The 22,839-nt window shown below is 44.0% G+C and overlaps 2 protein-coding genes across 3 annotated transcripts; both read left to right on the forward strand.

Moving 5' to 3' along the window:
* Nucleotides 1–2,046: 2,046 nt before the first annotated feature.
* Nucleotides 2,047–8,865, forward strand: LOC123104258 (type I inositol polyphosphate 5-phosphatase 13). Its single transcript, XM_044526041.1, has 11 exons — nucleotides 2,047–3,169; nucleotides 3,278–3,530; nucleotides 3,635–4,442; nucleotides 5,186–5,310; nucleotides 5,436–5,520; nucleotides 5,915–6,068; nucleotides 6,454–6,491; nucleotides 6,566–6,833; nucleotides 7,025–7,148; nucleotides 7,243–7,603; nucleotides 8,015–8,865. The coding sequence occupies exons 1-11, from the start codon at nucleotides 2,236–2,238 to the stop codon at nucleotides 8,417–8,419; spliced, it is 3,555 nt and encodes a 1,184-aa protein (XP_044381976.1). The 5' UTR covers nucleotides 2,047–2,235; the 3' UTR covers nucleotides 8,420–8,865.
* A 1,872-nt stretch (nucleotides 8,866–10,737) lies between these two features.
* Nucleotides 10,738–19,067, forward strand: LOC123104259 (DNA topoisomerase 3-beta). Of its 2 annotated transcripts, none has more exons than XM_044526042.1 (15): nucleotides 10,738–10,842; nucleotides 10,967–11,023; nucleotides 11,585–11,688; nucleotides 12,020–12,113; nucleotides 12,626–12,725; nucleotides 13,116–13,416; nucleotides 13,867–14,029; nucleotides 14,105–14,224; nucleotides 14,591–14,670; nucleotides 15,473–15,751; nucleotides 15,964–16,132; nucleotides 16,227–16,355; nucleotides 16,481–16,693; nucleotides 17,804–17,983; nucleotides 18,324–19,067. In XM_044526042.1, exons 1-15 carry the CDS (start codon nucleotides 10,822–10,824, stop codon nucleotides 18,972–18,974), a joined length of 2,661 nt encoding a protein of 886 aa, XP_044381977.1. In that variant the 5' UTR covers nucleotides 10,738–10,821; the 3' UTR covers nucleotides 18,975–19,067. The 2 variants fall into 2 exon arrangements, with proteins under 2 accessions (XP_044381977.1, XP_044381978.1); XM_044526043.1 differs by having other exon boundaries at nucleotides 13,173–13,416.
* The last annotated feature ends 3,772 nt before the right edge of the window (nucleotides 19,068–22,839 follow it).

Consider the following 22,839-nt stretch of genomic DNA (forward strand, 5'->3'; position numbering starts at 1 on the left):
TAGATGCTCCCGCGCGAACCTCGTCATTGTCGCCTCATGAATATCGCCGGGAGCAAAGAGAATTACCGGCCTCTGCTTCTCCTCCTCCTCCTCCTCCTCGTTTTCATCTGCCAAATGTTAATATTCTTCGGCCCAATTAGCTCCATGCCCGCCTGAGTCTCGATCTCTGGGAAGTTCATCTTGTGCCTCTGTCGGCCAAAGCGCCGCGTGGCAATGTCGTATGCACGCAGGACCATGTGATGGAGTTGAACATGTCGATCCAGCAGCGATAGCCATCGCACTGGAACTCCACGCTGAAGTTTCCAAACGGCTTTTTCTGCACCCCGAAGAATCCGGTCTTACTCTTTGGGATTTTCTTTAGCGACATGGCGGCGACACGACTACAGATCGAGCGGTGACGACCGAGCTTCGAGAGGAGCGTCAGTGGCTGAGCGGCGAGGAGCGGTGCAGCGCCTGAGCGTCTAGCGTCAAATGTGGCGGGCAGGGAGCTCAAATGGCCGGTGGTGGGAGCTCGAATTGGGTGGCGGATTGGCAGCGGCGTAGCGGCACGATAAGCTCGAATCGAGCCGTAGAAACGCGGCGGCGGCGTGGCAGCGGGTCTGTGTGGGGATCTGGTGGCGCCGGGGGGAGGGGGGAGGGGAGCTCGAATCGGGCGGCGGTGAAAAACCTAGAACTTGGTAGTGTATTTTTGGCTTCCGGATCACCCCAATTTTCCAACTTCACAACTAACCATTTTGCTATGTTCCCTAGAAGTTGGGAGTATTTACCCCCCTTTGCCACTTGTGAGTGGATATCGATTCATTATTTCCCTCCCGGACAGAGGAGGTTGCCTCTTGAGAGAACGAACCGGTCATGCTCCCATAAAAAAAGAGGAACAAGGGTCCCTCCTTCGGTCGGTCGTATGTCGCTGCTCAAGGGATGGGGGCCGGGCCTTCATCACCGTGTCTCCATCCCCTTGGTCCGCAGAGCCACACCCCCTTGTCGCACCTTCTGATGTGAATACATTGAGCACCGCCGGCACCCTAAATCGTACGCCGTCAAGAGTAGAATATATGTGGCAATGTATCGTTCTCTTGCCTTCATTGACGACGCGCCTCAAGCAAAGCTTGTCGTCGCCTCTGCCCCGTGTCTTAGCAGAAAAAACTTGTTTAACCCTAGGATCTTGCAAAAGTAGCGGCCGTAAAATTGTCCTTGTAGACCATAAGACACAGGTGGCCGCAACCTGCATAAAAAATCGCCGCCCTAGAGAAGAAAACTCAAGACAAGGCCTGCAGAACGCCTCAGTTCTGACCAGACGGAGTCGAGAGCACAAATCTCCTACGCTCCCCAATAGGACCGAGGCTTGCCAACCATCATATATCGGAACTGGAGCCAGATGACCAAGATGTACAACCACATTTTTCCCTGTGTAGGATAGTGCGATCGAGACAAACTTATAGGAAAAAAAAGCAAACCTAAAGAACCAGATTCGGGACACAACATCTTTTACACACCTCCCGATGATATGAAGAAGCATCACTGGAATGAGGGCGAGACTGGAAGACCTTATTCCACGTTGACGGCGACAAAACATTGCCTCACCGCCATCGAATGGTGACAATGCTAAATTTATTCTAACCTTACCACCATCAGACCGAAGACCTGAGGTGCCCGTCCCTCCCGTCGTTGCAGAGACAGGCGGAGGGAGAAGGGGCGCTCGGACTCGCCTGGTAGTAGGTTAGGTCTGTAAATAACTGGGACTAGGTTGTTTCAAATTATTAGGACTAATTAATCATTTGAAACATAATTAGAACCTCAAACGTAATACCCTAAACACAAAAAAACATAGTACCCAATAACATTGCTTGGCTGAGTGTTAGATAGTAACTAATCTTGTGGCAGTACTAATTTAGGTGGCTGAAATTGAAGGAAATTTCATGCAAGGAGAAGAGAAATGATGAAAAGAGTGAAAAAATAGCCTTGGGCGCTGACAGTGGGGCCCGGTCCGCAGACAGGAGCACGCGACACGCGCCCCCCTTGGCCTCCGTCTCCGACGGCGTCGGAGCCCCGACCACTCCCTCTCCCGCGCCTCCCTCGCCGCGCCCTCCTCCCTCGCCTCGCCATCTTGACCATTTCCATCTTATCCCTCCCGCTCCCATTCCCACGCCCAGCCCCAGGACCACTCACCGATCAGGCCGCGCGCACGCACGCACATCAGATCGACCGGCCGTCGGTGGCGGGGGCGCGATCACACCCATGGAGCCCGACGACGAGGCGCTCAAGGAGCTGGCCGCCGCCTCGTCGCGGCCGCCGCAGCGGAGGGGCATCTCCTACAGCCAGCCGCTGTCGCGCGGGGACACCGCGTCCGCGCGCCGCGCCGCGCTCCGCAACCTCAGCCTCGACGACGACCACGTCCTCCCGGCCTCCCACTCCCTCTCCTACGCGCACCACGACCCCTCCGCCGGCGTCCCCGCGGGGTACCACCCGCCGCTCCCGCCGCAGCAGCAGCACCACCACCACCCCAGCGCCTCCTACTCCTCCGGCCCCAGCTCCCGCCGCTCCGTCGGCGGCGCCAGCGACGGCTCCATGACGCTCGAGCGCGCCATGTCCGAGTACGGCGGCGGCGCCGGCACCCTCCCGGAGTTCGTCGGCGCGGGCGGCGGCAAGGGCATCTTCCGCGTGCCGCTCCGCGCGGCAATGCACCCGCACCGCCCTCCCCCGCTCGAGGTGCGGCCCCACCCGCTCCGGGAGACGCAGGCCGGCTCCTTCCTCCGCACGCTCGCCTCCGATCCGCAGCGCCGCCAGCTCTGGGCCGGGGCCGAGTCCGGGATCCGGGTGTGGGCGCTCGACGAGGTGTTCGCCGGGTGGGGCGCTGGCGCGCGCCGCGGCGACGAGGAGAGCGCGCCCTTCCGCGAGGGCGTGCCCGCGCCGCCCGCGCTCTGCGTCGCCATGGACAGGGCCAACGGCCTGCTGTGGACGGGGCACAAGGACGGGAGGATCCGCTCGTGGCGCATGGACCTCGAGACGGCCGCCACGGCGCCCGCGCCTCCGCCTCCTGGTTCAGGCGGCGAAGGGAGCGTTGGGGGAAGCGCACACGGTGGACCCAACAGCGCCCCCGTGTTCAGGGAAGCCCTCACGTGGCAGGCCTACGGCCGCACGCCGGTGCTCTCCATGGCCATCACCTCGTATGGTGAGCAGCATGCCATCTATCTATCATCTCCTCATATTGTGACAATGCATTTCTCTTGTATGTGCTTGCCAAATGTGAAGAGTCCCTCTCGCTGTTTGAATCTGACAGGTGAGATATGGTCGGGCTCAGAGGGTGGAGTCATAAAGGCATGGCCATACGACGCCATTGCCAAGTCCCTCTCGCTGTCACCGGAAGAGAGGCACATGGCTGCATTGTTGGTGGAGAGGGCGTACATTGACCTCAGGAACCATTGCACAGTTGGCAACGTATGCTCTCTCCCTGCATCTGATGTTAAGTACATGCTTGCCGATCATTCTCGGGCCAAGGTTTGGACCCTGACAAGCATGACATTTGCTCTCTGGTATGCCTTCAGAAATACTAATGAAATGTTGTGTTTAGATTAGATTACCGTCTTTGCCAGGTAGCTGCTTTAACTTGTAGATTGTACTGAAATGTGTGCCTCAGGGATGCTCGTACAAGGGAGCTGCTGAAAGTATTTGGAATGGATGGCCAAGTTGAGTCGGCTCGGCTAGATACACCGGTCATGCCAGAGCAACCCATGGAGGAAGTAGAGGTCAAAGTAAAACCATCTAAGAAGGACAAGTCGGGAGGCTCTTTGAACTTCTTCCAGAAATCTAGGAATGCCTTAATGGGAGCAGCCGACGCGGTGCGCAGGGTTGCAACAAAGGGGACATTTGTCGAAGATAACCGGAGAACAGGAGCAGTGGCTCAAGCAGATGATGGGGCAATTTGGTCTGGATGCACAAATGGTTGCATTATCCAGTGGGATGGAAATGGGAACCGAATGCAGGAGTTCCAGCATCATACTTCTTCTGTGCAGTGCATAAAGGCACTCGGAGATAGGGTGTGGGTCGGCTACGCCAGTGGTACTGTTCAAGTCATGGATGTCGATGGTAACCTTCTCGCAGGATGGACTGGACATAGCTGCCCGGTCATAAGGATGGCGATTGGTGGTTCTTACATCTACACTCTGGCACATCATGGCGGTATCCGGGGATGGCCACTGACTTCCCCTGGACCTCTTGATGATGTTTTGCGAACTGAATTGGCTAACAAAGAATTGTCATACACTAGAATGGAAAAGATAAACATAATGGTTGGAAGTTGGAATGTAGCGCAGGGAAAAGCAACTGCCGAGTCACTTAAAGCATGGTTGGGTAGCGTAGCATCTGATGTCGGGTTAGTTGTTGTTGGATTACAAGAGGTTGAGATGGGTGCAGGTTTTCTTGCAATTTCTGCAGCAAAAGAAACTGTGAGATACTTTATCTCCCTTTCAGTCATTCATTTTGTTGCTGTTCAATCAATCAATTATTTAAAGCCTGCGTCCAAGTATGTATTGGTAGCTAAGAACATTAACAACTAATCCTGCTTTAGGAGTGTTAATTCGAAGTATATGGTTCAACCTGCCAATTGCACCATCTTAGCAATTTACTTGTGAAGTGAGATTATTCCCTTTAGATTCCGTTTTTGTGCTTTAGATCACTCTCAACTCTTGAATTTTCACCACCGGAGATTAGTTTTGTGACAGCATTTTTTTTCTAAAGCAATTACGAGCATTCTTATGCGAAAAGAACACTTCAATACTGTTCCAAGTTGTAATGTTGTTCATTATACTCTTACTAACATGTTTTAGCCATTTTATCACGGTTTTGCTGTTTCATCTTTTCCTGATATTATACAATTCAGTCATTAGTTGTTGCTTTCCCCAGCAACCAAGCTTTTGGTTATCAATCATCAATGCGACATGATTTATGTATTGTTTCATGTCAACTACGGTTTTTCTTGGACACTTCCAATTTTATGATATTCACTTGAATGAACCAAAATGTCATCTGCATCATTCTTTTCGTTAAGTCTATCTTATTTTGATTGTTTTACTTTCTCTCTCAAATTTAAAAATTATGATCTCCGTGATGGCTCATATTGTTGCTTTCATTATGTGTAAGTATCCCTGAGTCACACGCTTTACTGAACTTCCCTTGTTCATGGTTTTAGGTAGGACTTGAGGGAAGTGCCAATGGTCAATGGTGGATAGACAATATAGGCAAAGCACTTGATGAGGGGACATCATTCCACCGAGTTGGTTCTAGGCAGTTGGCTGCATTGCTTATTGCTGCATGGTATGGGCCTATCATGAATTAGTTTTTTAGAATTACAATCAAATTTCTCTTGCCGCATAATGATAACCTGTTGAGTTTCCGTTCTCATGTGATATACATAATATGGAAAATATTAACTTTTCAAGGGCAAGAAAAAGTCTTAAGCCATATGTCGGTGATGTTGAGGCTGCAGCAGTTCCATGTGGTCTTGGACGTGCCATCGGCAATAAGGTATATGATGGTATATATGCAGACATTCAAGTTCCTCGTTGTGGCCTCCATTTTTTAAGGTTGTGTCCTTATGTACAACTACCATAATGACATGTTTCTAAACATGAAGAATGAAAGTTGGAACAAAGTAATCAGTAGAGTACTCGCCAGATATTCAAGGATCTTTTCTTTGTATACTCCTTACAAGATAAAGGGCTTCTGTGGTATATATTATGTGGGAAAATGAGATTCTATTACGATTTCATAAGCAAGCCTATCTGAATAGGAAGAAACACTTGCATGCAGGAGCACATTCAAATCACTGATCACTGCACCGATTTATATTTTGTTGCATGTGTCTAAGTCATGCTCCCCAATTATTTTCCTTGTGTCATGACAAGTGATTCTTCTGCAGGGTGGTGTAGGATTAAGAATAAGAGTCTACGATCGTAAAATGTGTTTTGTGAGCAATCATTTTGCTGCACATCTGGAAGCTGTTGCCAGGCGCAATGCTGACTTCGATCACATTTATCGTACAATGGCTTTCAACAAACCTCATGGATCCACATGTTCGTTTCCTATTTAATTTCCATATATTTTTGTATTGGACTTTAGGTGTTACATATGTACTCCCTCCGTTCCATAATGTAGCGCATATAGATTTTCTGCAAAGTCAAACTTTATAAAGTTTGACCAAGTTTATAGAGAAAACTATTTATATCTACAATACCAAATGTACATAATATGAAAGTATGTCTTGTGATGTATCTAAGCACATGTGTTTGGTATTCTAGATGTATATGATTTTCTCTACAAACTTGGTCAAAGTTTATAAAGTTTGACTTTTAGAAAAATCTATATGCACTACATTGTGGAACCGAGGGAGTATTGCATAATGTTGTTTCAAGCACCAAAATGTACTTTCTCTAACCCTTGTGATTTCTTTTGTTTCAGCTTCTGCTACATCTGTCCAATTGCACAGAACAGTGAATGTACGTGTTCTCTAACCTTCAGGATATCCATACTGATGAATTATGCTAATGTCCAGATTTTGTGGTAATGGCAGGTTAATGGAAATCCAGTTGATGAGGTCAGGCCTGACTTGGCTGATGCTGATATGGTTGTCTTTCTTGGTGATTTCAACTACCGGCTTTATGGTATCACATATGATGAAGCAAGGGACATGGTTTCCCAAAGAAGCTTTGATTGGCTAAGAGAGAAGGATCAGCTTCGAGCAGAAATGAAAGCTGGAAAAGTATTTCAAGGAATGCGTGAAGGTCTGATCAAATTCCCACCGACTTACAAATTCCAAAAGCACGCGCCAGGTCTTGGAGGTATGCCTCTTTTGATTCTACAAGCATTTGATCAATTATTTTCTGTTCACCGATGATTTTTTTTTAAAACTCTGCTCAGATCTTGCCACTGGCTCACTTAGAAATATATATTTCTTAATTGCTTTGTAATTTATTAGCGCATAGTAAATAAAACCATTGGTTCTTAAGCTTCTTATTCAACTGCCTTGTAGGGTATGATTCGGGTGAGAAGAAGCGGATACCTGCTTGGTGTGATAGGGTGCTATATCGCGACAGTCGTGCTGTATCAGTAGCCGAATGCTCGCTAGAGTGCCCTGTAGTTGCTGCAATTACATCGTCAGCTACTACAACACTTTTTCTTGATTTCTTCTTGTGATATCCCACCATTCCTTTCTCTCATATGCATATTGTTTTACCTCTGTTTTAATAGGTATGTAGCTGTCATGGAGGTCACAGAGAGTGATCATAAACCTGTGAGGTGCACATTTAGCGTTGATATTGCACGAGTAGATGAGTTAACAAGAAGACAAGAGTATGGAGAAATAATCGAATCGAATGAGGAAGTGCGGTCTATGCTTAAGGAGTCTTGTTTTGTTCCTGACAGCACAGTTAGCACAGAGGAAATTATATTGGAAAATCAAGAGAATATTGTTTTCCAAATTACCAATAATTGTGAAACAAGCAAAGCAGCTTTTGAAATCCTATGTGAAGGCCAGTCGACCAAAAAGGACGACGGGACTAAACCAGAGATTATTCCAAGGGCATCATTTGGCTTTCCACTTTGGCTTGAGGTATGAATGACTATTTTTTTTATACTTGATGCAACTAAATTTTTCGACCAACTTTTTATGTTGTACCATCATGGAGTCTAAAGGTAACCTATAGGAACCATATGATCCATCGATGACTCCATGATGTGAAACTTCAGTCTATATGTAGGTTCTCGCGGCAACCTATAGGAACCATATGATTCATCGATTATTACTCCTTATAATTTCTAGCAAAGATTATAAGAAACAAACTATGCAGCCATTTGCCCATATAGATCAATAATCGTTAGTCATTACTGAATCACGGCGGAAGTTGACTCCGCAGCCATGGCAGACAGTAGTTCTGAAGTGCGGGTTCTTTGGCATTCTCGATTTGTCTTTGCCTTTATGCTGAATACCATAACCAACTTGTAATTTACCATGGCACGACAGGTCCTACCAGCGAACGGTCTTATTAAACCAGGAGAAACCGTGGATATTACAATACACCATGAGGACTTCTACACACAAGAAGAATTTGTGGACGGGATACCACAAAACTGGTGGTGCGAAGACACCAGGGACAAGGAAGCTGTTATTATGGTAAACATAACTGGTAGCACCTCAACTGAAACCAAGACGCACATGATCAATGTCCGACATCGCTGCCCAGCAACATCAGCGCCCCCACCTATCAATCCACCGGTGACACTAACTCCACCAAGCAATAACATGCCCAGTGAAGCGCTGACTAAGCGTTCTTCTAAGAAGAAGGAGGCGAGTCGTCAACAACAACAGGACTACGCGCAGTTCGCAAGCGCGGAGGTGCATGATTTGTACCGCATGCGTTGTCCCTGAGGCCTGTAGAAAGGAGTACAATCAATACTGCAGTTCTGTCTAGGAGATGGGGGTCAGGGAAGCCTTTAGATGTCTCACATAAACCAGGAAGGGAAGGAGTTGCTCCGGTTCTGTACATATGCTTCACTTACCTCTACCAGCTGCCATTCTCTGTGTAGCCCAAACAAGGAGTCTAGAGTCATGCCACTGCTAAAAAATAAGTTGATTTTTTCCTCCTTGTTTCTTCAAGAGTGTTCTTTAGGGAGTGGGATTTTCCCTCTTGATTCTTAAGGAGTGTTCTTTAGGGGAAATTCGTCCTGTTAATGAATGGACAGTGATCAGTGTAATCTGTTTCATAGAATTACCTTAGGCTTGTTCTTTCCTTCACTCAAAACTGCTGATGATCTTGTAACTGATGGCTTATTCATTTTGTCAATAAGAGATCAATTCATTGTTCTCTTGAATCATCCAGAAGTTTTTGTGCCCAAGGGTCTTCCATGGTGATTATGTCAGTCATCATACTGACCTTCAATTTTTGATCTCAGTTTGTAGTTGTGCAGGATAGACGATAACAGTACACATTTTTAACAGATTTTTTGGTGGGGGAAGCATTTTGAAACTCAGGGTTATGAACGCTAATTTTTTTCGCAGACCACCATAGATGTCTTTTCCTCGTGAAAATTTGCACACAGTTTACAAGACACTCATGTTGACACTTGAGAGTAAACATTTTTTTACTGTTTTCTTCTTCTGGTTTAGTATTCAATGCGGAGCACATGAGCCTGAGCACCATTTTAAATACCCGATTTTTGGTGTGCAACTCTCCAAATCCTTCTCTCTTCTTGCCTTGGAAGACATACATAATACTCCCTCCGTCCCATAGTTTGCAAAATCGTCTTATATTGTGAGGCAGGGAGAGTACATATATATTCAGTGCACATGCATGTTGGGCCTTTTACTCCACACACATAAACACATTCCAACCACAACACTCCCCTCAAGATGAGCAACAGATATTGATATCTATCATCCTCATCTTGTCACATGCTAATATACTTTCTTTTGAAATGGAGGCAAAAGATTTGCCTAATCTATTAATTAAGGGAGGATAGAGTTTGTTACAAATAACCTTGGATACAACAGATCCTGATTTCTTCACACTTGCGGTGATCCATAAGTTTGCCTCGGTCATGATGATGTTGAGAAGGATTGCCGGAGAGGCGCTCTTGTGGCGGAATACCTTAGCGTTACGCTCATTTCAAATGGTCCAAGCCATAAGCATGGTAAGCAAAGCTATGACTTTTCGATGAGATGTGCCCACGCTGGTTCTGCTTACCCACCAATTCTTCACGGTGTCCTTGGTATGCCATGTAGATGTGTCAATGCCCTTAAGGTGAAGGTTCTCAATGACCAGGTGATTCCCCGTTAGTAATTTTCATTGCAATGTGTACAAAGTACAAGAGGGATATATACATATGCAGAGAGGCGGTGTGGGAGAGGGGATTACAAGCGTTTAATCCAAACATGGCCATATGGGCGGCAATATGGGCGGCATGACACAACCCAGCCATAAAAAGGCTTGGCATGACTAACCCACGTAGGCCCTTTTATAAAAGGCTCATGTCATGCTGGTCCAAAGGTTTCGACTCATGAATTGCCTTGACACGCATGATAAAAGGGATGATCCGGCTCGATTTTTGACCTTGTGGGCTGTTTCGGGCTCGATTTTTGACCTTGTGGGCTGTTTCGGTCTTCCGGGCCTTTTGTTTTTAGGTTAAAAAGGCCAAAACAACCACCACAAAGGTCAAAACAACCCTAAATGGGTTAAAACGGCCCCAAACTGTGTTAAAAGGGCCGACTTGGCCCTGTGTCGTGTCGTGCCGTGCCGACATATGGCCACGGTGGCTTCAAATGTGGATCTCTAGGCAGCTTGGAAGAACATCCGCAAGGAGGACCGGCACAAATGAGCTCCAAACTGAAGCGGCGTGTTGGTTGGGGTGGCCTCCTCAAGCTTCATGTGCGCGCGCGAAGGGACGGGCATGACTAAAGAAAGTGTGTTGGTAGCAGGGGAGATGTGGGATATGGTGTGAGGGAACATGTGGTTCATGGTTGCCGATGAGATAGACATGACGACTGTGGCCACGTTAGCGATCCCTATTTGCAAATGGACAAAAGGTAAATGACCATGAATTGTCGGGTGGTGCTGATTTTGTTTCATGAAGTTTAGGGTTTGATTTAAACCATCTCTACAAATTCAAATTTTTACAAGGTTTAAAACAGATTTTACTCTCGGAATCAGAAAAAGAAAGTGCTACTGTATCGGCGGTACTACTGTGAGGGCCGCCAATTGGTCGACACACGACACGAACGCAACCACAGTACCACACGGACACGGGCTCGGCCGCTAGACCCACTCAGAGCCCATGGCGCCCAAGGTTTTAATGGTAAGCACCCACCGCCGCCGCCGCCGCCGCGGCGTAGCTTACCGAGCCACCGCGCTGTCGCTAATGGCGGCCGCGGTAGCCCTACTCTCCAGACCTTCTCACGCTCGGGTCGCCGTCGCTGCAGGTCGCGGAGAAGCCCAGCATCGCGCTCTCCATCGCCTCCGCCCTCTCCGGCGGCCGCGTAAGTCTCCCTCCTCCCTCCCTCCCGCGCCCAAACCTCCCACGGCCGTGATATTTTTGCCCCCCTGGCGACTAATTTGGCTGTGGTTTTAACTCGAAATCGGCGACAGTGTATTAGGACCGAGCCCTAACGGCAACAAGTTTCTGGTTCAGAGAAGCCAGGCAGATAGCTTGTCTGGTCGCAGCCCAGGTTTCCCCTATAGGAAACGGCTTGTCCTCGTAATGGCTCGATGTTGCAAGTAGTCGCGGTCGTTGTCACTGTAGAGTAGCTCCAGTGAGATTCAGGGCATGCTAGTAGAGAGCTGATAGAACTAGTTGCACTGACATGGATGGAACATTTCTTTCTGATGCTGCTTAATGCTCCCACTGCAAATCCAAATCAAACTTAGTGCAAAATTTTGTGTAATGATCAACTCATCACTTCCGGGATGAAGGGCTATACACTTTTGGGTAGTTGCTACTGTACTGCATATGTGGGCCATATCATGAAAAGCAAATGGGCGTTTGGTGCTCTAGCATTTCACTCTCATCACACATTTCAAAATCGTCAACATTTGTGCAGATGTCTACGCGGAAGGGAAGTACCGATGTTCACGAGTTTGATGGGATGTTTCAGGGCTCTCAGGCATTCTTCAGAGTGACATCAGTCATCGGACATGTCTTCAGGTCCTGCATTTCTTCATCAATTCTTTCAAGATCCTTCATTACAGTTGCATCACTTGATGCACTAGCTCTAGTCCATTCCAGTTGTTAACTGCGCAATGCATTTGAATTGATGTGCATACGCTTTCTTCATGTCAGTCTTGATACTTACAGTTACAGACATGAACACATGGTGGACCCACTGCATATTTGCAAAATAGATACCTTAAACAAAATATATAAGTAATTATTCCACTTTTGCTGAATGAATATTGCAGTTGCTCACTACAATTCTAACCTTGGGCAATAAGTTCTTTTGTGTCCATTTTTTTACTCAATGTCTCGTCTTTTGCAGTGTTGATTTCCCACCTGCATATCAGAACTGGGAAGGGACTGATCCGATGGACCTTTTTAACGCTCCAGTTCTGAGATCCGAGAGCAACCCAAAGGTAATGCACTCTATAACTCTAATTAGCGAATACAACTCAGTTAACAGTAGGACACAGGAGTAATCAAACAATCTCAATTATGTAAGAACAACTTCAGTTAGTTCTCTACGTATATATTGTACATTTATACACGAGTTCTACTCTACCTTTAGATGGTACTATGGTGGATCTACTACACAGTTTAGCTGACCCTCAGTCATCCTATTTCATCTTTTTCTCTATAAGTGTTTACTTGGCTTTTTGATGTACTCTCTCCGTCCCAAAATATAAGAACGTTTTGACACTATGCCTAGTTTCTACTTTCTAGAATCTAAACTGACAAATTTACTGCCCTATCACAAAAGAACTCCCGGCTGTATTACTTGGATAAATTTGTAAAGGACATGGTGGGTGAAATATTGAAATGCCTCTTCTTAAGTTTTATGACAAATTGACTATACATACACAAATACCACCATCGTTACAGTCCCATTTCCATATTTAAATACAACTGATATATGTATCTCTTGAAGGCTCATATCCACAGGCATCTAGCCCAGGAAGCTAGAGGCTGCACCTATTTGGTACTTTGGCTTGACTGTGACCGAGAAGGGGAAAACATATGCTTTGAAGGTATAATTTCCAGTTCTGCAATATATGTGCATTATATCCTATCTAGTTCTGTATTAGAAATTCGGTTGTTGCACAAAGAGCTCTACATGAAGTTTATTTTTGTATGATCTGGACTCTATAGAGATAGAAACGATCTGGACTCTAGAAATAGAAAGCAAAGTTCAAACAACTTGACCAAGATAGAGAGACTATCAGATGGCAAAATACTCTGCTGAACTAAGTTTACTGCTGGATTAGTTAGATTGCTTTGAATTTCTCAAAGCTATACATAATTTTTCTTTCCCCAGCGAATATCTATAACTAAATTATTTGGTGTATGCGAGATTTTACCTTTTCCTGAGTAATGTAATTGATATGAGTGATTTTCATTCATTACTTTTGCGTACACAGCTTGCTCGGTTCTTTCACAACCTATTAATGTAATAGCAGTGCTATCGTATTTTCCAGTAATTAGTTGCACCGGGATTCCTGAGAATGAGGTTGGCAAAAGAATATTTCGAGCTAGATTCTCATCTGTTACCGAGAAAGACATATCAAATGCTATGGATAATCTTGTGTTGCCAAACAAAGACGAGGCACTAGCGGTGGATGCTCGGCAAGAAATAGACTTGAAGGTAGGAGTAGCATTTACTCGATTTCAGACCCGATATTTTCAAGGAAAATATGGAAATCTCGACTCAAGAGTCATTTCGTGAGTTCTCTATCTCCCTTTAGCTCTATAAATTTGTTAACCAATTGCATATTGAATTAATTTTCTGACAAGAAAGTACCACCTACATTCTTCAAATACTCATTGCTGGTTTTTATCTAAATATCTGTATTGTCAGTGCTTATCACCTTTTCCCAGAAGTTCCTTTTGCTCGCTCCCTTGAGTTTTGCAACCTTCCCAAATATTCTTCTTTTGACACTTTCTATAAATTTGATAGTGCAAGTAATGTAAGTATGCCTTTACTGGCGTTTTCATGTTGGAAAGTGCGGATGTTTATGCTTTTGATGTTTGAATGATTCATCTGGTTTACAGGGAGAGATTTGAATTGCAATTATCATTCATTTTTCTGTTTCTTAAAGCTTTGATTAATCCCTGCTTTAAGAATCTCCTGGAGAATTTGGTCTTCTGATTGTTTTTCTTCTTCTAAATTAGGTACGGTCCCTGTCAAACACCTACGCTTGGATTCTGTGTACAACGCTACCAGCAAATTAACACATTCAAACCAGAGAAATTCTGGTCTTTGAGAGCTTACATTATCAAAGATGGTGATGAAATACAGCTAGAATGGGACAGGAAGAAACTTTTTGATTTCGATGTAAGATCCCCTACCTTAGTGATTTGACTTCATCCTTCTAAGTATTCTCAGCATGTTCATCATTCAATTTCACAGGTTACTGTAATGTTCCAAAAGATGGTAGCCAGTGATGGAGCTCTAAAAATAACAGATATATCAGTGAAGGAAGAGTGCAAAGCCCGCCCACCTGGTCTTAATACGGTGAATCTGCTTAAGGTGCGATAGTTCTAAGGCTGGCAGTATTTTTCCATGTTTAAGTTACAACTTCATTGGATAACGATGTCTGTATGGATTGCCATTTTACTTTGTTGCCTACAAAGTTCATTTGTGCTTACCTGTGAATGATGCATTGCTCACTTCTGTTTGGACCTTAGTATTGATATTGCAATTTCATATTAATGTATATGGCCTTTAAATGGAATCTAGTACCAAGATTATGCTGTTGGAGTATGTCATAATGGCACCAGGGCATCCGTTTGAGTATAAAATGGGCTTCTAGTTCTAGGATACGCTTAGATAGAGTTTCTCCAATCATTGAATCAGTTTCATGTTTTAGTGTGCTTAATATTGCTCTTATCCCAGGTTGCATCAAGTGCGCTAGGTATCGGACCCCAGACAGCCATGCATATGGCCGAGCGGCTTTACATTCAAGGATACATAAGGTTTCAGAAATGACTCTCCCTTTTCTATGGAAAATGTTAGTTAATTTGAAGTCGGCATGAGCTATTTAACATATGGGTCTATTCATAATTAGCCTGAAGTTTCTTAACTCTCAGTCACTTCTGTAAGCTTTTGGATCAACATCCAACCTTCTCCACCTCCATGTAATTCCATATATAACCTTAAACTAAAAATATTGCACTAACATTTATCTAAAGTTGCACACCGTCCAAGAGCGCAATTGTGGGCTAAATCCTGTGCAGTATGGGGTGACTGAGATTTTCAACAATTTCAGGAAACTGAGAATTAGCAAAAGTTTTACCAACTTACCGTATACATTCTATCTGCTAGCATTATCACATAAGTAGTATGATTAACTGTCAAAATATTTCACAGGCGGTCTGACTTGTCCTTCTTGTACCCACTATTCCTGCATGAACTCTTTTTATGTCAAGTTTATATATGCTGACATGGTCTTATTTTATTTTAGGTGTCATTTAAGGGTCAGCCTTACACTACTCTCTACGATGTCATATGTAGTACACAGGATAATGTTTTAAATTTTATCTGGTAAATTTGTAAATCTGCAGTCAACTTGTTTTTTCTTAACAGAAAGACTGTAAGGGAGCCCCCTACTGTAGTCAACTTGTTGTAGTTACGACTTATGAGAGTAGATCGTCATCTGACTTACAACCATCTTTTTACTACAGCTGAAAATTGCATAAATAGGTGCTGATGTACAGTTAATGATTATGTTTGTTTTTTGAGTTTCCTGCTAAAGCTCTAATAATTATCTTTATACAGTTATCCGCGTACAGAGAGCACTGCCTATCCCGCGTCATTTGATTTTAGAAGTGTACTTTCTACATTAGCACATAATCCTTTGTGGTCCAATAACGTCCGGACGTTGATGGATGCTGGTTTTGTTAAGCCTCGTCAAGGTCATGATGTTGGGGACCATCCCCCGATTACTCCAATGCGACTAGCACCAGAAGAAGCTTTGGAAACTGATGCATGGAGGCTGTACCAGTACATATGCCAGCATTTTATTGGCACTGTCAGTCATGATTGTAGATATACAAGGTAGTGCACGAGTATTCGGATTTGCATTTGATTGCTAAATTATATGTATTGTTGTCCCATTGGTCATCACATGCATTATTCCTGATCCCCGTACCTAAATTTATGTCTTGTTCTATTGTAATGTAAACATATCAATCCAGCTCTTGCTTTATTGATTATTGATGGAACTATTAGTGATTAACATCTCCCTTTCTGGGAAAAATGGTTTGCAGGACTGCAGTTGAGTTCACTTCAGGTGGAGAGATTTTCCGTTGTGTTGGCCACCGAGTCACTTCCAAAGGATTTACATCTATTATGCCATGGCTGGCTGTGGGTGAGAATAATCTCCCAACATTTAAAAAAGGGGACACAATTAATATTCATAAGGTTGACATATACGAGGTAAAGCTTATGAGTTTGTCACAGCCTCACATTTACCCGAGCTTGCTTTTTATTTGGATGTGAGATTACTGACGGATATTTATTCTTTACTAAGGGAAGCACCACGGCTCCTGATTACCTTAGTGAGAGTGAATTGATCTCTCTCATGGAAAAGAATGGCATAGGCACAGACGCATCAATTCCTGTCCATATAAACAACATTTCGGAGCGTAATTATGTCCAGGTTAGTTGAGGGCTTTTCTCTCCTGACAGTTTTGACATCTTATGGTAGTGAACTTCAACGCTGCATGCCTGCTTAAATATGCAAATATACACATGAGTAAATGCAACTCCTCATCTTTATTGAAGGTAAATTCTGGAAGAAGATTAGTACCAACAGCCCTGGGAACTACCCTGATAAGAGGATATCAGTGTATTGATGCCGATCTCTGCCTGCCAGATATCCGAAGTTTTATTGAGCAGCAGATTACTCTAATTGCAAAAGGCAAAGCTGATCATCTTCAAGTCATTCAACATGTCCTTCAACAGTTTATGAGAAAGTACTCTTATTTTGTGAAGAAGGTAGTTGATTATGTTAATAGTCTGAGATTTTGATGTCTTGTGAATTGCATTCTTGTATATTTCACCTGAGCATACTTGCATAATCTTCCAAAATATATATGTTCATTGACTTGAATGGGTTCTTAAGCTTTTTCCAATGCCGCATCAAGCATAAACCCATGCTTTCTTGTATTTGGCTGATGTAGTTAAACAGAGGAACATACGATCCACAGATTTACTTCTCATTGTGTTGCTAAGTACTGTTCGATCTTCAGTGTCCTAACTTGTTTTTAACAGCCAATATTTACTGATATAGTGCGAGAGGGCACGCCAAAGTGCTTAGTTGTCCCTATTAGCTACATTTGGCTGTTTCAGCGTTTGTACATGTGAGTTAGCTTTCCCTCTCCAGTTGCTTGGTCGGCCTTCAGCAGGGCCTTTACTTGCCGGCGACACTTTGTACATACTCTATTTTCACCTTCTATAAATAAAGAAATTAGGCAGAGCTCACGCCCGTTCGTTCATAAATATAATAAGATTGTTAAGTTAGAACAAATGTTTCAGACTTTAATTTAAAATTATGGTTTTATATGTGGTGTATTGTTTTTAAGGGACAGCTGGTCGTTTGCCACCTTAAAGATTCGCACTTGACAATCTGTCAACATTCCCAGTGTAACACTAGTAGAAAACAGGGCCTTGGTCCCGGCCTGAAAAGGGTATTAATCCCGGTTCCCCTACTAATGTCATGCCTTATAATTTTGGTCTATGGAGTCCCAAAACTTATGTTACAGTGAAAATATCAACTCATTGAGAATTACCATTTGAGTGGCAAAGACCGACTCCATCGTGTTAGTTTTGCTTATTTTACGATTTACATTTGCATTTCCAAATCATTGAGTGAGCAACTCATTAAAGCCATACCTAGAAAATGTTGGCAAATTTTAGTTAAAGCACAAGTGCAAGGCATGACATGTTTGAGTTGCTATAAAATTTTAGATTCTTAGTAAATGCTTTTTAATAACATCCATCTTTACAATTGACTATTGAACTATTCCTTTGTACATGATGACAATGATTGACATGGATGTTTTTCTTCTACTCCTAGTTTCTTATAATGAACTGTGTTGCTTGCAGATTGAAAACATGGATACTTTGTTCGAAGCACAGTTTTCACCTCTGGCAGACTCTGGGCGTCTATTGAGCAAGTGCGGTAAATGTGGTCGGTATATGAAATATATTTCCACTCAGCCAATGAGGATGTATTGTGTAACTTGTGAGGAGGTCTATTATCTTCCCCAGAATGGTTCTATTAAGGTGGTTACTTTACTAAATTCTATTCCCATTTTTCTGTGTGATTATGTGGTCGTTATTTTAGTTTTCAGCATGATGTCCTGTTTTTGCAGCTTTCAGTTTTTTTCTTATTCACTGCCATATTATATTCGTTCTGTTACCATTTGTTTTGCTTTATTTTCTGTCCAAAACTTCGGTATGTCACGCCTAACATTCTTTTACCACGTTTCATGTTGAACATACCTACTGCATTGACCTTTGTGATATGTGTAATGATTGTAAAAAGTGCATTATCTTTTATGCTTTGTTCTGCCAAGCATCAATTCATGTATACTTGGTTGATTAATGATATTATCCTTTCCAGCTTTACAAGGAAATTATTTGCCCCCTTGATGGTTTTGAGTTGCTTCTGTTCTCAATGGTGGGCCCTGATGCAAAATCTTTTCCACTATGCCCCTGTTGCTACAATAGTCCTCCATTCGAAGGCATCGACAAACTTTTCGGTGCACTCAAGCTTGATGACACCGGCAAGGTTGGGAAAGGGGCTGGCATGCCGTGCTTCCTTTGCCCGCACCCGACATGCAAGCAATCGATGATCACTCAGGGAGTTTGCGCCTGTCCAGAGTGTAGCGGTACCCTGATTCTTGATCCAGTTAGCGCACCAAAATGGCGGCTTCTCTGCAACACGTGTAACTGCGTTGTGCTACTCCCACATGCCGCTCATAAGATCACCACCACAGATAAGAAATGCCCAACATGTGAGTCAACTATCATTGAAGTCGACTTCAACAAGAAAGCCACCCCTCTTGAAGATGGAGCTACTTTGCATGAGGGTTGTATCTTGTGTGATGAGCTGTTACATTCCCTCGTTGAGATGAAGCATGGGAAGTCGTTCTTTATGCGGAGAGGCAGGGGGAGAGGTAGGGGTAGGGGACGAGGGAGAGGCGGCCGGGGTAGGGGAAGGCGGGGGAACTCGAGACACGACGATCCTAAGATGAGCTTCAGAGATTTCTAATTAGCCTTTTTGTTTTTGACCTGTAACCCTACTCTGTAAGACATGATGATCCATATAGTGTTATCTTCTGTTGCATCTAGCAAAGTTTATGCGTAAATGGTGCACTGTCCATTTTGTGAATGCTTACACAGGTTTGGTCTTCTGACATCATAGCCTGTTGATATCTAAATGCTTACACATATTTGGTCTTAACCTCAGCAGCTTTGGCTTCCTTTGATCAATCCGTAGTTGCCGGTTAACTTTTTTTTTGCTTGTACTGTAAATGGGGCATATTGATTGCAGTGTATATGCTGAAGTAGTTGTTTGTTCAAAGCCACAAGTTATTGCTTCTGTCTGGTTTACTTTGAATTTATACCGAGGCATGAGAAACTAGGAGCGCTGGACTGCACGCAATCAAATCTTTCTACGTACTTCTATCAGGATCTCCATGATAGTACCATTCTATGAAAAACAAAGTCATGGTAGATCAGTTTTAGTGTTTTTGGTGAAACTACCTTTCATAGCCTTTGGCAATCCTTAAACTTCCAACTTGTTAACATGCTAATGTCTATTGTTGGTGAAGCAAAGACTGCTTGTAAAAATAGTTTTTGCATGGCTTCGCCACAGGATTAACCTAAACCGCCACCAAAGCAGATACGAGCATGCATTTTCTTTTTTGCGGAAAAGATACAAACACGCGTTGATGAAGCAAAGGTTGCATGGCTTGCGTCGCTGCTTAAGAATAGACCTTGCAGGGACCGAGCTAGATACAAGCTCACGTAGTTCCAAGCTGCTAAAAAAACTATATATGGATCAATTAATATTCAAATGTAATGGATTCAAAATAATCTACAAAGAATATGAGTTTTTTTATTTCACAATCATTTATAATATTATTTTAAGTAAGAATAAAGAACCTATTTTGGGTTCTTTGTAATGACAATCTAATGTTTTTCTCAGAATTATACCCCCTATAGTAAATAAACACCAAACTCAAAAAGTAAACGAATTATTTCGCAAAAGGGTAATAAATATATTAACTGAGGCACATAAGTTATGTAAATACACAATTATGTGACATATATTAACTCACATACACAGTCACGTACGCCCTCCATCCCAAAATAAGTGTCTCAACTTTGTACTAACTTTAGTACAAAGTTGTACTAAGTTTGAGACACTTATTTTAGAACAGAGGGAGTAGTAAATAACTGTGTATGTCACATACACAGTTATGTGACATAACCGACGGCTCCATTGATTTACCAGGAGCCTGTTTGGTTGCCTGCATCAATTTTGACCTCTTTGCATATGTGGCCTGGTAGAGTTTGATTGAGTAAATACATGCTCTAGGTCCTGCACTCAATTTGGTTGCCTGCACCTCCACCCTGGCTGAGTAGAAACATACATATGACTGATTGTTTGCATGCATGGGCTCATCATATGCAACACTCAACTATTTGGTTATATGCATGAACTTACCTCACACGGTCACACCACCACATTTGAAGAACTTTTCTATGAGTGTTGAAATAAAGAAAAAAAACTAACAATATGAGAGTTGTGTGGAACAATGAAATAAAGCTAGTGGCCAAAGGAAATTTCAAACGATCAACCTGGGGCGAAGAATTTGCCGAAATTCGCCAAAAACAGCACACACACATGAACACATTTGTATAGTCCAGCAGGGAGACATAGATCTACTCGGCTACGACCGTCGAAACAGAACACTTACAACACGAAAGCCGCATGGAACGAGATGAAGCTAGTGGTTAAAGGAAGTTTCAAATGGTCAAATGTGTGTGTGTGTGTGTGTGTGTGTGTGTGTGTGTGTGTGTGTGTGTGTGTGTGTGTGTGAAGAATTTGCCAAAATTCGTCTGAAAAAACTCCAAGCATGAATTGAAGATTTATGGTAATTGAAACTAGGAACCGATTGCCTAAATGGAATCACAACGCTGATGTGCATCTCTTTCATGTAGAGCTTATCTCAAACCGAAGCATCATTTGTAGATTAGAAGGGATTAGGTGAAGGAGATTAAGGAGATGAGTAGAACATATATAAGGAAACAGAGGCAACCAAATGGGTCAAAGCTGCATTACCGGGGCCTGGCTGAGGAGGATTGCTTCTGCCAAGTACTCCCTCCTGCTCGGGTTTTTAAGGACAGCAGACCAAAACCCACGAAATCACCAATGACGTGTTTGGTTGCTCGCATCTATTTTGCTTGCATTGCATGCTTGTCCCAGTTGGGCCTTACTAAGGAAAAACATGCTAAAACCCAACATCTACATGTTGTTTGGTTGCCTGCATACCCTCTAGCCTGGCTGCGGCGAAATGGAAAGCAGGTTGTTTGGTTGTGGGCTTGTTTAGGCGGAAACACAAGTTAGACTGTTTGGTTACATTCAACCCATGTTATCTGGTAACCTCCTCGGGGAGGTGGTGAGGTTACCATCACACTAATAGGCAGAACAAACTAGAGACACACAAAATCGATAGCATAGGAACAAGTCCGCAACCGATTGCCTGAATGGAATCACAACACCGATGTGCATCTTTTCATGTAGAGCTTATCTCAAACCGAAGCAATGTTTGTAGATTAGAAGAGATTAGGTGAAGGAGATTAAGGAGGTGAGTAGAACATAAGGAAACAGAGGCAACCAAATGGGCCAAAGCTGCATTCCCCGGGCCTGGCTGAGGAGGATTGCTTCTGCCAAGTACTCCCTCCTGCTCAAGTTTTTTAGGACAGCAGACCAAAACCCACGAAATCACTAAGACGTGTTTGGTTGCTCGCATCTATTTTCTTGCATTTCATGCTTGTCCTAGTGGGCCTGATTGAGGAAAACAGGCTAAAAGCCAACATCTGCATGTTGTTTGGTTGCCTGCATACCCTCTAGCCTGGCTACAGCGAAATGGAAGGCGGGTTGTTTGGTTGCGGGTTTTATTAGGTGGAAACACAAGTCAGGCTGTTTAGTTACATGCAACACATGTTGTCTGGTAACCTCCTCGTGGAGGTGGTGAAGTTACCATCACACTAACAAGCAAAATAAACTAGAGACACACAAAATAGATAGCATAGGAAGAAGTTTAACATAGTACAAAACTTAAACAAGCAGTCTTAAACCAAGCCAACACGACATAGTCTTAAAAAAGCAGGAACCAATTTAATTTTGAAGACACGCAATCAGGCAAAAGAGAGCTTTCTAGACGTTCACGACAAAGGCGTCATCGTGCTTCTTGCACTTGGTCACCACTCCAATGTCGTCGTCATTGAAGATGATCACCTTCAGGGTGTCGGGAGTCAGCAACAAGGTGACCATGTAGCCACTCCTGATCTGGTGAACAACGGCAAAGGGGGCCCAACCCTGATCAATGATGACCTTGCCGTTCATCAGCCGGACTGTCACCCTCCATGTGCATCTAGTGTTCGTCTTCAGCTTGAACTCCTAAGGCACGACAGAGAAGTGTTTCGTGAAGTACAGAGGCATATGAAGGCACTCCAGCTTCAGGGCAATGATCACCTAAAGTGAGTTGGTCCTGCCTCCTCATGGTAGTGGTCATAGTTCCTCCGCTTTCCGCTGGGCCCCCATCCAACACCACATCACTGTATAAGGGAGCCACCACCTCCTTTCCCTTGTCTAAGGCCGACACCACGTCCTTGCCCTTGTTGTTGGGCGCCACCACCACCTTGCCCTTGTCCCTGGGCGCCACCACCTCCTTGCCCTTCGTGTTCTCCGTCTCGATCAACATTATGAACCACATAAAGTTCACAGGTTGATCAACATTCAATTATATCGTCCAAAGCCCCTATATTTACCCACCCAAAGGCTCTACTATTTACCCACCACCGCACTCAATTAACCCTCTCTGTCTCTCACTATCACTCCTCTT

Source organism: Triticum aestivum, chromosome 5A (assembly GCF_018294505.1).
Source record: "Triticum aestivum cultivar Chinese Spring chromosome 5A, IWGSC CS RefSeq v2.1, whole genome shotgun sequence".
Taxonomy (NCBI): Eukaryota; Viridiplantae; Streptophyta; class Magnoliopsida; order Poales; family Poaceae; genus Triticum; species Triticum aestivum.